This window comes from Lycorma delicatula, chromosome 4, assembly GCF_047948215.1.
Source record: "Lycorma delicatula isolate Av1 chromosome 4, ASM4794821v1, whole genome shotgun sequence".
In the NCBI taxonomy this organism is placed as follows: domain Eukaryota; kingdom Metazoa; phylum Arthropoda; class Insecta; order Hemiptera; family Fulgoridae; genus Lycorma; species Lycorma delicatula.
Genome location: NC_134458.1, coordinates 10,017,571 through 10,035,155, shown reverse-complemented (window position 1 = coordinate 10,035,155; position 17,585 = coordinate 10,017,571). Strand labels below are relative to the sequence as shown.

The window sequence follows — 17,585 nt, the reverse complement described above, 5'->3', positions numbered from 1 at the left end:
CAGATTACGTTTTTATATTTTTTTAAATTATTCTTTGTTTTTAATTTCCTGAGGGAGCCGGTTGTACATTTTCAAATACTGGTAAAAGGGATTCTTCTTATAAAAATTAAGTCAGTGTCACGGAATTCTGTTGTTCTTTACGTTCTGTATGTAAAAGTTGAAACTTTTACGTACTGAACGGTCGTTGTCACAGTGAAACTGATCAAAAAATAACAAACAACAAAATGATAAATAGAAATGGTTTCCTACGAAATAAGATCAACCCAAGTGTAAGAAAAATGCAAAGGACAGCTGCCGATAACTCTGAAGCCATGTTAGAGATAAGAATTTAATAATCTAATATCGGAAATTACTCTTAGCCAAGTTTTTTGTTTTCTCTAAAATATCTTATTTCAGTGGTTGTAGGTTTGTAGTCAAAACAAAGTAGTTTGTAATATAATTTGTTTCACTAAAGCATGCAGCAAACCAAAACATAACAGTATGATGATTCTAATTTAATTTAATTATCGTAATCATATGACAAAAAGCATTCTCTTTAGTTTTAACAAAAATGAAGTAAAAATAGCTTGTAATACAAAAATGAGAAAATTGTGATAAAGTATATTTATCTTGAAAATTTTAAGAAAATACTTTCCGCTATATTAAAATTTCATCAAGGAAAACAGAAAAAATATTTGTTACTTCAATGTATTTCTTCAATACGGACAAGTTGTTATCGGCTCAACTACGAATATTGTCATTGTTTCCCAAATTTATCAAAATATCTTCAATAATATTTTCACAAAAACTGTCCGTTTCTCATGCTTTTTACTTCTTTAATTACATGTTAAATATAATTTTCCAAGCATTTGCATCTACTCTATTAAAACCTATCAACAATTTTTTTACATAGCTCAAATGTTATGTTATTACTCCCAATGTAGCCTTCGACTTGTGCCAATATCATTTCTATCGGTTTAAAGTTGCAATAGTATGGAGAAAGACGTAATATGACACATTTTTTTTTAATTTTGCTATTTCATCTACTTTATAATGAATAAAATCTTGTTTAACTGATTTTAATATCCTTATAAGTTCAACTTCTGACATGCCTGCGGTTTACGATTTTCTTCGATTTTAACCGTTCGTCAGTTTTCAATTTTCAGATCGAAGCGTTTGGAATGTTTTCAGTTTTTAGACATTGATAAGGCGCAATATCCGTTACTATGACGGATCCTTCAACAACAATTTCGACGATTATTTTAAAATTGTCATAATTTAATTATGACATTTGCATGAAATTGTCTGCATAAAACTTTTGCCATTCATTTCATCGTGATACATTTGGGAATATCTGGATTCAAATACTCATAAACCGACGTTAAAAAATCCATTTTCACTTCCTACGTGTTTTACTATTAGTTGTTTAACTTTTCCATCCGGGATTTTCACCCCAGTTGACAAACTTTTCATAAAAACGCCCTTTAATTTTTTATCCACCCGTACCTTTTCCAGTACATGTCCCGCATTAAGCCGAATTTCATCTAGATAATAGATTGCGTTATCCTCTTCACGAAATCGCCTAATTTTTCTTAAATATTCCCTACGCCATGAAATAATAAATTCGCGTTCAAGCAATAAAGAATTATTTTTTCTGGAAATGAAACGAAAATTCAATTATTTTAAAACACGAAGTAACGTACTTCTAGAAAACTTTGGCAGTTTAGATTCGGTATTCACGGCATTTAATACTTTGTTCAAATTAGGAAGCTCGTTATTGAAATAAAACGAATGAAGTTTTTTCTGATAGTGGTTTTAGTAAAATCGTTCAACTTTTTAATCGTTTTCACACGATTTCGAATCTTTTTGGGGTTAACATGTTTATCATCAATTTTATGTTTCTTTAATATATTAAAAATTGTTTTCTCGTTAACGCTTGTTACACTACTTGCTTTCTGAGCAATGTCTCTGACTGCACTCTCAGGGTTATCTTGTTTTAAGGTTTGCTATACGCTGCTGATTTTTTTTCAGAGCTACTTAAGGCTTTTCCCGGTTTATGTTTCACGACAGAATCACTCATCGTTCAAACCCGATCGGCACAAAAACACCGAGTAGATTAAAATTAATGAAAATAACACTGAATAAAACTATTATAAAAATTAACTACAAAACTGTATCGTACCGTATGGAGTAACACGATAATACAGACTGAAATACTTTCTTTCACTGAACTGAATAATGGTATTAAGAAGCATTACAAATGATGTTATCGTTATTAAACAATAACAAAGACTCATCAAAACTTTTAATAGTTTATCATCGGCGTCAGGCAAGTGATAGCTTAAAGTACATTATTGTACCCGTAAAACAATAATTGTATTTGAACGTGGGAGTGACAGAATGATTCTACTGAGATATAACTCATTCATGCTGAATTCATATTTATATTTGCTGCACCGTTTCGTGACACAGCGTATACCAGGTGTGGCCAACACTTTTTGACTCCGGGCCGAATTGGAAAGAACATTTTTTTTCACAGACCGATCGAAATATTAAAACTAAAAAATGTTAAATACAAAATTTTGTTATGGAATTTGTTTTACTTTTATTTAGATTCATCAAAGAAAAAGTTTGTTCACAGATATAAGTTGAGCTGAAGATTACTAAATATTTCTTGGTAATTTTTTTTTAAATTTCCGTATTTTCCATTATTCAATTGTTTTTAAGAAAAGTTAATATTGAAGAGTTTTCGCTGGCCGGATCCGGACCGCGGGCCGTATGTTGGCCAAGCCTGGCTATACAATACTGTATGGATTGATTAATATTATAAGTTTAATAATTACTTCATCATCGATGTGGTATGTTAAAATCCATGTACGATGCGCACGATATTTAAGCAACCGTCATTCCGGAAAAAATGTATGCCTGATACGTGGGTATATGCAGTATTAAGTTTTGATTTAACAAATGTAAATTCTTTTAGCTATGGAAAGTAGACGCATAATCATAATAATCGATGTCGGTGTGTGTGTGTAATTGTGTGAAAGTTGACATAAATATTAGCATCTGCAGTATTTCTACCTTGGGGTGCCTGAAGTTGTGTTGGCACTGCTAATAGTTTAACAGAGGGGATAGTGTACTACTCTACACCTTGATTACTCTATAGAGTAATATTTTCATTGAAAAATAGAGTGAGTAAAGAAATCGACTATTCTATTGGTACTAATATTAATCTTTTCTACTTTACAGTTGAAATTTTCAGCCCGCCAGCTAATGAACTTGAACGCGGGATGCCACGGACTTCTGGCGTCAATCTTTCTGATAACAAAGTTCATGCTATCAAAGTTAGGGTATTGAGTAAATTTGTATCTCCATTCACGGAGCAGCCTTATTAGGCTTCCGCAGCAATTCCCTCAGCATTAAACTAGCCTGTAACAAAACTGCTGCACTAAGATAATTTTGATCTACTATATAAAAGTAAATATCTGTATGACTGTATGTGTGTGTGTGTGTGTGCAAACAATATCAGTTTTGCTTGGAAAAATTATTTATGCGTAATTCTTGTTCATTATAAGTTACAGCTTTATGAAAATACCATTAAATCTTAATAATTTAGAACTTAATAATTCATCGTAGAGAAGTATTATTAATATGAAGAATATTTTAGGATTTCTAAAATTGGGTAAAATCACATTAAAGAAAAGTTTTTTAATGGATCTTAGGGTCTACCCCAGTTTATCCCAGATGGATACTTCCCATATTGCATCCTTGTTTTTTATCCGGGAAAAGTAATGAAAACTATATTCCAGTGAGAAGGAAATACTTTTGAAAATATTTAAAACATTTTAGCCATTCATAAATAAACTTTTTTTGCTTCTAGATTTATAATCCATCGCTTATACAATATAATATTATTTTCATTTTTCCGAAAACACTTTTTTCGATCCAAATTTACTACGTACTATACGACCCCCTTCTACCGCGCAGTTCAAAATAATGCCGATATGATTATAACGCTGATAGAAGGATTTCCACCAAAATGAGAAATGCTATTAGACAATGAATAAATTATCTTCAGTAAGTATATACAAACGCATTTAAAGTAAGTATATATATTTAGTAATAAATTGAACTGAATAAATAAATACATTAACGCATTTAGCTCTGAAATTACACGTAGCTGTAAAAAAATTTGAATTCCAAGCAAACAAAAATAATTTCCTAATTTTTAAAAAACTTCTTAAATATAAGCGTTAAATTATATACATTTAGATGGGTTTTCTTACCCACCGGGCTGGTCTAGTGGTGAACGCTAAATCAGCTGATTTGGAAGTCGAGAGTTCCAGCGTTCAAGTCCTATTAAAGTCAGTTATTTTTACACGGATTTGAATACTAGATCGTGGATACCGGTGTTCTTTGGTGGTTGGGTTTCAATTAACTACACATCTCAGGAATAGTCGAACTGAGACTGTACAAGACTACACTTCATTTACACTAATACATATCATCCTCTGAAGTATTATGTGAAAGGTAATTACCGGAGGCTAAACAGGGAAAAGAAGAAGATGGCCTTTTTTCCGGTCTCCGTGGCGCGAGTGGTAGCATTTCGGCCTTTCATCTGGAGGTCCCAGGTTCGAATCCCGGTCAGGCATGGCATTTTCACACACGCTACAAATCATTTACCTTCATCCTCTGAAGAAGAATGCCTAACGGTAGATCCGGATGTTAAAAAAAAGATGGGTTTTCTTTATGTAGTCATATGTTCTAGTAAAGTAGTACTGAATATTACTTTACAGTATTTTGAATTCAAATCAGTTACTACAGTACTGTATTTTTGATTAAGCTTTAAGGGTAAGTTCTTAAAAGACTATACAGTTACCGTAGTTTACCGTTCGGAAAAAAACAATTTAAAAATAAGATCCAGCTAAAAAATATGTATTGCACAATACATACTCAGTAATGTATTTTTATAAATTTTATTTTATTTCACAATACATTCGGTAATATTTTAATTGTGTTACATTTTTTTTTGTTACCACTTCGAAATAACGCGGATATAACAGTTGTCTCGCGTTATAGCGGGGTCGTATTGTACGCGTATTTTTAAATGTTTTTTAACCTGTCCGCATCGCAACCGACTCGCCGCACACACCCGCATTACCTAATGGAAGAGACCGGCAAGTTGACGGTATTAACAGTTGACTATTTTTTAAAAATTCAGTTACTGAGGTAAATGTTTTTTCTTTGCCTGTATTATTAGAATAAACTTTTATTGCGTTGTACCTAGTTGGATAATTCTTTATTTTAATATAATCGACATTATTATGTCATTTTTAAAAAGTAATGCAAAAATGTCATCTTGCCCAGGTACCGGGGGAAGATGACGAATCTGATAAAATAAATTTTTTATGCACTTTAATTCTTAAATTTTATTCTTAGAAGTATAAGACAGTACACTAATTAATTAAAAATTATTTTTTTCTTGAATAGTATGTAATGAAAAAGTTGTGTTGAAAATTTTACTTCATAGTAAATTATTATTACTTAAAATCGGTGGTTTTCGTGAACAAAAGTCACACACAAATTTTCCTCCTTCAAGTTTGAGCAGTCCTCGTGTAACCATGTGTGGCATTTGTAACACTCTGTCCAGTTTTCTGATGGAGGAACAACGTAGATCTTATCACACGCAGGACACTGCACCATAATTACTTTTTGGAAGTTTGAGCTGATATCATGGCTATCGAAAGTTCGGGCTTCTTAATTTTTTTACGGGAATCAAGCTTCATTTTCTTAGTAACAACTTTTCTTTTGCATCCTGAGCCTCTTGTCTTTGTTGGTTTAAACGTTATTGCTCCACCTTCTGCTTCTTTCTAGACCAACATTTTTTCATAGATGAGCTTGTTAAGACATTTGCACATTGCGTATGACGTTTCCATTTTTTCACACATGATCGTTCTTTAGGCAACGGTTTAAAATCAAAAATACTTCGGCACGGTTTTGGCTTAACGGGACCGATACTTTTTGAAGGTCTTGATTCTTCATTTTTCTCTACCTCATGGTCATCAGGAGATTCATTAGGAGTTTCTATGCGTCGGCCTTTAGGTGTTACAGCCTGAGCAGTAGCGTTTTTGTAACAAAAATCTTTGTTTCTGGTCCAGAAAAATCATGGTCGTTAAACACAAGGGGATCATAAGGCTCGATTTCACATTCTTTGAACCCATTAACTGCATTACCGATCGTAGCTGCTTTGAAATAAGCACAACTCCAGTTGTTTCAGGGAGTATTGTTCTAGCTGTGAAGCTCGTTCAATCTGCCTTTTCAAACAACCATCTTTTAGAGATGGGATATGTTTTTCTTGTAACATCAGTTACAATTTGCACCGGGAAATGATCGCTTCCGTGCAAATCGTCTAAGACATGGAAGCTGTACCTCGGTGCTATCGATCCGCTTATAAGTGCAAGATCTAATAATTATTATTATTATTATTCTCTTGGGCAAGCCCAGTAAAATGCATCCTGGCCGGCCCATAGGCAAGGCGCAGGAGCTATAACTATTGTTCTGACGTGCATTGTATATGGTAGCATGAACTATTGAAAACTATGGGTAAAATGTAAGAATGAAAGATAAAATACCAGACATAACAATTTATGAACTGCCAGATGTTAACGGCCATTGTCCCCCGTCTGCAGCTCCATCTGATGACGATCAGGTGGCCCCTCAAGAACAGGCGTTATCTTGTCGCTCGAGCTTGTGATGTACCGACGGACCAAGCGGCATGTATCCAGCAACACAGCCTTCTGCATTGGTCGGAACAGATTTGCTGGTGCTCCAACGGATCTTAATGAACCATGCAGAGAACGTGGAATCTCTCCCATCGCGCCCAAAACCACCGGGACCACTGTTACGCTCTCCTGGTCCCAAATCTCCCTGACTTGTTCTGCAAGATCCCTATACTTCACTAGTTTTTCCGTGTACTTCTTCACTATGTTGGTGGACAATGGGATTGTGACATCAATCAGGAAGGTGATTTTTCCTGCTTCTTGGTCAGAACGATGTCTGGCCTATTATGCTCCACTGTCCTGTCCGTCAGAACAGTACGATCGTAGTACAGTTTATACTGATCGTCCTCTAATACAGACTGAGGAGCACACTTAAAATACGGGACTGAAACGGAGAGGAGACCCAGGTCCAAAGCGAGTCTCTGATGAAGTATCTTCGCCACGTTGTTATGTCGGACTGTATATTCCCTTGGAGCTAAAAACTGACACCCGCTAACGACATGTTCGATGGACTCGTTGGTCGATCCACAAAGACGGCACAGGTCAATGGTTACAGCAGGATCCTTGACAACATGCTTTCTGTAGCTGAGTGTGCTGATGACCCTGTCCTGTATAGCAAATACAAGGCCCTCCGTCTCAGCAAACTACTCAGCATACTTCAGCCAGGCCACAGACGCATCTCGATCAACCGCTTCATCCATAAGCGCCGCATAGTACCTCCCATGCAACTCCCTCAAACGCCACCTATCCATCACACTGATCTCGGAGAAGGTATCCTCAAGGGGCTGAAATTTCTCATCACCGAGGCGCAGTGGGGTTAGATTACTGTCACTTTTTACTATAACCCCGTGGAGCAAGCTGGATTGACTCTTCTCTAGGAAGTATTTTCGGAGATTCAGCAGTTGTTTTGCATGAACCTCCCGCAAATCCACAACGCCTCTTCCTCCTCTATTCCTGGGCAGGTGAAACCGCTCGACGGAGCTGAGCGGGTGATGGGAGCGGTGTCGCGTGAACGATACACGAATCATTCTATTAAGCCCTTCAAGGTCTGTCCGCGTCCAATTTATCACGCCAAAGCTATAGGAAATCAACGGAACGGCAAACATGTTAATGGCCTTTACCTTATTAGAACCACTCAACTGGGAACTCATGACGGCTCTTACTCTACTCCTGAAGCCAGATGCAAGGTCCTCTTTCGCTCGACTATGGCTAATTCCAATATCCTGCAGGAAACCAAGGTACTTATATGTCTCACCACGCTGCATTGCATTCATGAGTGCAGGAGCATCCATCTGCGGCACTTCACACGCCTCAATCTGCGACCATTTTCCTCTCTTCATAGCATTGACCCTACACTTGTCAAGACCAAAACTCATGCATATGTCGACACTGAACCTCTCGACTAATTTGACAAGTTGCCGGATCCCTTTTTCAGTGTCAGAAATAAGCTTAATATCATCCATATACATGAGGTGGCTAAAACTGTACTGCCCAAGAGCAAAACCCTTCTTGGACTTCTGTAAGATGGCAGACAGAGGGTTCAACGCTAAGCAAAACCATAGAGCGCTCAAGGAATCGCCCTGAAAAATGCCTCGGTTGATCTGTGTTACTCCGACCTTAACGGGGTTCTTATCTGGAATAGTCAACAAAAGATTTGTGCACCACTTACCCATAACGACACTTAGGCACTCAACGACAACGGGATCGACTTTGTAGAGACTTAAGACCTCTATCAACCAGGAGTGCGGAACCGAGTCAAAGGCCTTTCTGTAGTCTATATAACCAGTACATAGACTGCCCCGACTCTTCTTTGCCGTTACAGAGATAACGCTATCAATCACTAGCTGCTCTTTGCAGCCCCTACTACCCTGACGACACCCTTTTTGCTCCTCAGCTAAGATCTGATGCCTCTCAAGATGCTTATTGATTTTGGCAGTGAGAACAGAAGTAAAAAGCTTATATTTTGTGGGGAGACAGGTAATAGGTCTGTACTTGGACGGATCTGCCTTCGCAGTAGAAGATTTCGGGATCAGATAGGTCATCCCCTGGGTGAAAAAGGTCGGCATTAGACTTGCATCTCGCAAGATGGCAGAGTAAAATTCTGCAAGACGCCTGTGAACAGAAGAAAAGCGCTTGTACCAAAAGTTATGCACTCCATCAATCCTAGGCGCCCTCCAATTATGGGTTTTCCTAATCGCCTCCTGTACATCTTCTATAGTGATTAAATTATCTACCATTGTCTGGACTATATCAACTCGTTTTCGCTCCTCACGAATCCACCTTTCCCCACTGTTATGCTGTGAGGAACACGACCAAAGCGGGCCCCAATAACCCAAGACCTCCTCAATAGTAGGGGACGCGTTCGCCTGAGGTTGTTTCTGAGGTGAAACCTGCAACCGCTTATACAGCTCCTTTTGATTGGTACGGAACAAGTGAGCTTGTTCCCGGCGCATGTTACTCTGCCGATACCGCCACAGCCGACATGACAGTACCATCAATCGTTGCTTTAACAAATCCAGGACTTCATGGCCGGTGGTGTTTTCCGGATTCTCATATGTTCGGATTATCGACTCCGCCGCCGATCGGATCCTTCCACTGGGGTTAGCAGATGTTAAGAAACTGGGCAAACGACCAATCTCTTTTCTCAGCTTATCGACCTTCCTACACAGTCTCTCCTCCCAAGGTGGACGCTGGGGACTCTTACGGATTGCAGAAGCGACGATTCGCTGGCCATTCGCTTTGACTGCCGTAATCGCACCGATGTACACTAACTCATGGAGCTCAGTTATGGAGGGTACCAATCTTACTTTTTCTTCAAGAATCTCATTAATAAGGCTCACTATGTTCCCCGTTCCGCCATTAACCCTCAGCCTCGGTATACGCTGTCTGGCCGACGGATCCATACCACCATACAGCATCTCGTTCTCAGCAAATTGATCGGAGAAGGGATTGTCGGCTCTTATCGTTTCTTCTACAGTACTTTCATCTGAAGATGGGCTAGACAACAACCCTAACTCCCTAGAAACATCAGCTCGGATTAACGCCACCACATCCGCAGGAACCCTATTAGACTTAAAAAGGGATCTGCGCTGATCCAGGATGTTTTGGACAGACTTACATCGTAGCTGAGGGAACTTCTCAACCATCGCTTGGTGCAGCAGAACACTACACGGTTTCATGTCCGATTCCGTTTTTGTTATAGTTAGGTAGGTACGGTAAAGGAAGGCATTATGTTCATCTGTCCATTTAAACCGCTTCCTACCCCGGGGTTCTACAGCACTGGGTGACTGAACTTCAGCCACAACAGAAGCCACATTATTATTATTATTATTATTATTATTATTATTATTATTATTATTGTTATTATTATTATTATTATTGTTATTATTGTTATTATTATTATTATTAAGATAAACCTGCCAAGTGCTAATTTAATTTATGAATAATTTATTAGTGTTACTATTATTTACTTCTTTTTTTTATTATATACATTATTTTACTAAATGATTACAGCAGACAGTGGAATGCGAAGTAGCTGTGGAAGTTCACTCAGGGCATGGGGGGTCGGGGGGCACCGGTGGTCCCACCAGTTCCGGTGTCTCCGGGGGTCACTCCAGCCTAACACCTCCCCTTCATACACATCTGAGCACTAGACATCAGCAATCTAAAGAGTAAGCTTTCATTGACACGCAAAAAAGAGTAAAGTTATGAATTTACTCTTTTTTTTAATTTTTCTGTACTGTTTTAGTTTTTAATTATTGTTACGTGTGTTGGATAAACCGGTCCGCATTATGACAGTAAGTACCGAAGTAAGAAATAAAAAATAATTAATATGTTCTAAGAATATTTATGAAAACTGTCTTTCATTTTAGGAAACTACTGAAAATATAAAAAACTGTAATGACATCGATATAGTATTAAAATTTTTTTTTTGATATTTTTTGGAATTAAAACCTAACACTTTGATGAATCATAATTTTGAAAAATATTTTGTTTTATTCTATAATATTCAGACGCACATTTTGTGTTGTTTGATTTCTACAATGTTTTTTACATCTTTCAGACACACACGTTTATTTTTTTAATATTGTATATTAATTTAATTTTTTTTATTAAATTCAGCGAAGTTAGTAACAATCATATATATATTATCTGGAAACTATGCAACTAGTTCTGTTGTATCTTTGCCGATGAGACTGAAACCTAATAACTCACTTAATAATAACGATAAAACATCAAGGGGGTCAATTTTGTCCTAAATTGTTTTTTTTTTTTTTTACTTTAGAATATGTATTTTTATTTATTCATTTTTGAATGAAAATGAAGGAAATTAACGAAAAGGGCCCTATTTTCGACTACCTTTTAATCTAATACGAATGTATGCCAATATTAAATGCGGAAAAACGTTTAAAAATATGCACTAATAACTAAAATTTTGTCACTGTATTCACCGAATTCTAGCGTTTTTTGACAAACGGTTTTCCAGTTATCGTCCACTTTCTATGTATTGGTTGTTTCGTCGGAAATGGTTATTTTTAAAAATTAAACTGGGTTAAGTAATTAAGAGTAACCGTTTTTAACATTCAGATAAAGAGGTACTTGAAAACAAAAATCGCCTAAAATAACTCTTACATTAACTACTGCGAAAAGAAAAAAGTGCTAAAATATTTTCCAAGGATACATATACGGTCTAAATCACTGATCGGTGTTCAAAGATTGATCATTCACTTGTTTATTCTCGTCTGATTCTGCATGAATCGAGCAAGATTCATGACGCAGTAACGGTTGTAATTATCAATGTTATATCATTTCTCATAAAGCTTATCATATCGTACGAGTTTTTTTCCATTTTAAAAAATTATAATTCCTGATCGAAATGACTGTTATACGATTTTCGATAACTAAAAACCTTTCCCTTTAAATCGCCCGTTGAGGGAGCAAAATGAGGAAAGTTTAGTTATCCAGTGATTTATAAAGTATGTAAGAGTAAATAAAATCTTCTTTCTTATGAGTGTTTTTCACGTAATCCCGTAAAAATAAGAAGCGGTTAAAAGATATTCTACTTTAGCTTTTCTTTAACTTTTGAAGATAAATCTCACTACCGAAAAGAAATTACGTACATTAACAGAGAGTTGATTTGGAAATAAAATAAATCTGCTATCGATTTTTTAATGTTATGAAGCAAGTTATTAAGCTTCTTGCTCATCGGCATAAATATAATGTGATTATCACGTCTTTATGTAAATAGATACGTTAAAATTTATATACTGTGTTTGAATTATCGCGGTTAAAATCATTTACTGATCTCTTGATTTAATGATAAATACTTTAAAACTTTATTTCTTACTGTCATGTTTGCTGTTTAATTTTATCAGATAACTTTTCCTAAATTTGTTGTTATTATTAACAACAGGTTATTTATTTGTTATTTTTTTTAATTAATCATTTGTTTTAAATTATTCTAATTTTAAAAGTATAGATTATTTTTTATAAGCTGTATCTAAAACAAGCATACGTTCACAAAAATATACAGCCGTAAACCTTTGCCCGACAAATTGCAACATCAAATTAATATAAAAATTTTGCAACATCAAAATAATATGTTCGTTAAATTCATATACTACATTAAAAGTTATTTTTATGAAAATAAGACGATATCCAGTACCGCTGCCAAATGCAACAAACGCGCATATACAGCAGGCACAATTAATTACTTAACAGATATCTCACTTTTAACTGACGCGCAGTCTTTTTGCCTTTCGCTTCAAACTCTTATTAATTAAAACATTTAACATCTTACCTAGTTCTAGATTACATTTTTATGATTTTTACTCTTTTTATTGTACGGTTGCTTTATATAACCTTTTCTTCGATTAAAACTTCATTAAGCCACCTTATATTATTTTCTTCTTGAGGCTGTCTTAGTAATAAATTGTTATTACTTTTTTTTAATATGACTGCGTTATTTTTTAAGATTAAAAATTGTATAAAATATAGGTTATATTTCACATGTGATCGTTGTCATAAAAAATATATTGGTAAGCTTCTTAAAATAAATCGGTAGACAACAATTCCTTGTCATTGTAACTAATCGGTGAAGACTTCGATACTTTTTCAGATGTATTTATTTCCAATGAAACATATTATAATCAATGAGTATTAAAATGAGGTCGTCCTATTTATGAGTTGTTACATTTTAAACTTGTAAACTAGGACGAAGAAGACGACTGTGGGTCTCGCAAACTACGGGTCAACTAAAGGCATTCACATTATTTTACATTATATTGGCACGGCACACTATATAGTTTATTCACTTATCTTATAAATATTACTGCTTCATTTATTCGCCCTAATGTATCATTAAATAAAAAATAACATTTTTATGAAATTTTAAGAATAAATACAGTTTAATGAAGCGATATCATTAACTATTTAATTTATTGTTTTATTTCACTTAAGTTATTATAGTCTTATTCTACTGTACACGGATAAATGATGCATGACTGCACTTAGTTTAAACCTTAGAATCTAGGATCTTCTTTTAGCTAATAGCATTGCCGAACTTCAAACGAGGACAAGTAACATACCTCCTAAATGTAAATATTCTACTAGTAACATACTAAAGAACTTAGAGACATATGAACGATAAACTAAAAATTAAAAAATTATTTTCATAAAATATTAAAAATCATAATTCACTTTTTAAATAACTGGAAAACCGGTTCCAGAAGATCTTTTCAAGACTACGGTCCAATCTCTTTCTCAGTGGTATTGTAGGTTGGAGTTAATGGTACTTACATAAAAGAAAACAGGAAACCCGTTTAATAGGTAATCCAAATGATTAGTTTGAGTTCTGTTGAATTAATCCGTTTATTGTGCTGTTTTTGTTGTATAAACTGCGCTTTTAATTTCTTATTGTTTTCGTTTGTTGAATTCACTAGAATTTTACGTGTATTACATAAAAGATTTTCTTGTTTTATAAATATGCTTGTATTTGTATCCTGTTTCTACAAGGTGATTTGTAAATATATTGTGATACTGTGTACCGTATTTTTTTTTTTTTTGTTACTAAGCGCGTCAGGTTTTTCCGATATAGTATTTCGTGCAGTTACTGCTCCTTAATTTATGTATCCTAGAATTCAGTGTTATTAGAGTAAACGTTGTTAATATAGTCTTGTGTGTTATGCTTTTGGTTTTGAAAAAATATAATACTACCAAAATATCAAAACAGTCTTCTTTTTTGTTGGAAATTTTGGAAAGTTTGTATGAATATTTGTTGGTTTACGTTATCGCATTATGTAATTTCCTATTACTAGGTGTATTTTTTTATTTTTTCGAAGAAAAATTGCAATTATATAAACTTTTTTGGGATTTTATATCGTCTACATGTTTATATTTTATACTTTTTACGCTTTGTTTATAATGTTTATGCATCTGCACTGATAAAAATTGATTACATTTTTAGAAAAAAAGTGATAGTATTGTTTTCAAAACAGAATACATCATAAGATACATTAATAATACTGAAATCCAAAAGTATACAAATTAAACTGCCGTGACTGCAATAAATATAACTGACAAACCGGGAAAAACTTACAAACGCTACACACAAGATGTTGTACAAAGATAATTTCTAAGGAGATTCACCTTTGAAAATAATCTCATAAAACAAGAAATCCTTGAAAATATATAGTACTTATGCATTCACAAGGAAGCACTTGGTTTTATTATAATATTTTACCTGGCGCTTTCAGGTTTTGAACTCACAATTTTTACATTCACATCCGAATACTACAACGACCGAGTGAAGACTGTACAATATTGTAAAAAAAGAGATGACAAATAGTTCGAACGACTGCTGGCGATGTGATCGTGCTTACCGTTGTGAAAAAAAAACGTTTTTCTTTTTCATATTTAGCCTCTGGTAATTACTTTTCAGATAATACTTCAGAGGGTGAATGAGGATGACATGCACGAGTGTAAATGAAGTGTAGTCTTGTATAGTCTCAGGTTGACCACTCCTGAGATGTGTGGTTAATTGAAACCCAACCACCAAAGAACACCGGTATCCACGATCTAGTATTCAAATTCGTGTAAAAATAACTGACTTTACTAGGACTTGAACGCTGGAACTCTCGACTTCCAAATCAGCTGATTTGGGAAGACGCATTCACCACTAGACCAACCTGGTGGGTGAATAAAAGAACTGGGTAAGAGAAACTGCACGTCTCTCTTATTTAATGCGGTGAATTCTATTTTATTTATTTTTTATTAATGCATTACCAGCGTTACAGTAACGTCATTTAAAAAAAAATTGGTGGTGATAGTTTCATAGTCGAAGAAAACAATAACATACGAAGTGAAAAAATAAAGACGGACGTGTTCTTCCACAACACACAACAATGTTCAGTGGAATTTGCAAATAACGAAAACAGTTCATCCACAAAATTATTTCGCGTAAATCCTTTTAAAATAATAACGGATGCCACCATAAAACTCAAAATTAAGGATAGGGTTTTTATTTATTTCGATACGTGGCGAACATATTGATACAAATATTATGTGAACCAAAATAAATGTGGTATACGTAAAAATCATAATGTTATAGTGAAGTGAAAAATGGAGCGGAAAATAGGCCGACATATGCGGTAGCACCGTTTTTGATTCGTATTTAGCGGATATTCATCGGTGCCAGAACGACAAGGATGTTCCTTCCAAATCATCTTATACTGTTAAAGACTACTCCCATCGTTGATTCACAAAACTTAAGTAAATGACAGAAAGCATACTAGTTACACATATAACTTACGGAAGCGATCAGATAATATATAATTTAAAGAAAAAAAACTAGCGGCCAGCTTTAATGCATCGGTATAAAATATGTTACAATATGTAAATTGTATAAAGCACATAAAAGAAACGAACTTGAACGATAAAAAATCAGTAAATTCTCTAAATATGGAAAATAACAAATCAAACGAACAAAAAATTCATGATCGTGTCGTATTTTTGTACCTGATCAAAATATAGGTCAGTAAAATAATTTTCCATACCAGCACATTTCTTAATGCTCTAGTAAAAACAGATCTCTAATAACATCGAAAAAGAAATGGATCATAGCCTAGAAAATAGCTTCTGGAATTAGAAAGCGGACCATGATTATTGTTATTTCATAAAAGTGTAAACATCTTTTAGTTCATGCTGAGCTATGAAAGAAATACTATTTTAAAAAACACACAAAACAAGTACTCAAAATCAGGAGCATCATAAAATAATATACTGAAATTTTAGTACCGATAGGGTAACCGCTTTGAAAGTTAAGAACTGATAGTGAAGACGACATAACTCAATAAAATGGTATTTGAACTTTTCCAAAAGTTGCTATTAAATCGACGAGTGCACTTTTGTCAAGTATCTAACTAATATAGTTACGCTCACAGTAGTTAAGAAACGGCAGATTTTATTAAAACGTAATTGAAAACTTTGTTAGAAAGTTATAATTAACAACGAATTCAATTTAATACATTCCGATAACTAATAAAAATACAAATCGATTGATTAATTTAGTTATTTAAGCAATATTATGCTTATTGAGACAAGACAGCCGGAATTTTTAATTAATAGTTTTTTTCATTTATATAATTCTATATTAATGCAGCGAAGGAGTAGTAGAAAACAATTTTCCACTGCACTTTAAAATTTAAAAGCATAAAAACTAACAATTTGAATATTCATTTAAAAGAATAGAACTCTCTCTGTTGAACATTTTAAGAAAGTCAAAATATTCTTTCACCGGGATGAATCAAAAACTTTTTTTTATCCGTTAATCATATTCAAAGCCATTTCATAATACAAGTAGCTGAAACATCTGGAAGTTATAATTATAGCTATACATTACAAATTCAGTTATAAATTATGATTCAAACCGATCAATTTTTTTTTTCATTCAGCATAAAGATGTAGGAATAAAATATATATGTCGAAATCAATCCGATAATGCTATACAGTTGATGTAAAGAATTATTTAAAAATACTTTCAATCGACTCCAATTATTTTCATCTTGTACATGATTCATAACTTACGAACTGTATAAAGAAGTGTATTTTCTTAAATACGATTACATTATCTTTGTGTATTTTTGTAAAAATTATACTATTTATAATATCATTATAATATTATTTAATTATTTATAATACCATTATAATATTTTAAAGTATTCCATTTTATTTGAACAAGTTTACTAGAAGTTAAAAATTCGAATATCTCCATAAGTAAATATAATTAAACTTTACTTGTAAACAAAATTTGATTAGTTTATATAAAATTAAAAAAAAAAATTAATTTTTAATTTTTAAAAAAACTTTTATTTATTACTAATTATTTTGTGTTTATTCGTTTTGAGAGGTTACTCTTTTTAGATTGTAATAATACAATTTAGCAATTCCTGATATAAGATTTACAGCTATGTACTGTTCAAAATAAAATTTCTATCCATTTTATTTACAAAAACCGTTATGTGGGGTCGAAAGAGGGCAGTTTTATGTGTATTACATATATTTACAGGTTATAGGTTTTATAACTTAACCTTGGTTAGGTTATGTTATGTTATGCAATTATATCAAAGTTAAGGATTTAATAAATGTTATCATAGAATCCAATTATTAGAGATTAACTTCATATAAATTGATAATTTATTGTTTTTTTAACAACCATAAAAAAGAGTAAAGACTTAAATAATTTAAAAATGATATCGGAATGGAAATGTAAAGGTGAATTTTTACTTTGAAACCGTCTTCAATATGAAAAAAACACTTTAAGGAGAAACT

At 33.7% G+C, this 17,585-nt stretch overlaps 1 protein-coding gene across 7 annotated transcripts in view; it reads left to right on the top strand.

Annotated features, from left to right (window-relative positions):
- LOC142323095 (uncharacterized) overlaps positions 1 to 17,585 on the top strand; it is a 352,611-nt gene that overhangs the window by 294,569 nt on the left and 40,457 nt on the right. For 4 of the 7 annotated variants that reach the window (XM_075362276.1, XM_075362273.1, XM_075362274.1 and 1 more), the window contains one exon: positions 10,272 to 10,429. The exons of 1 other annotated variant lie outside the window; for it this stretch is intronic. In XM_075362276.1, coding sequence (XP_075218391.1) covers positions 10,272 to 10,429 — 158 coding nt within the window. The remainder of the gene's footprint in view (positions 1 to 10,271; positions 10,430 to 17,585) is intronic. 2 more of the 7 variants (XM_075362275.1, XM_075362278.1) reach the window with 1 other exon arrangement.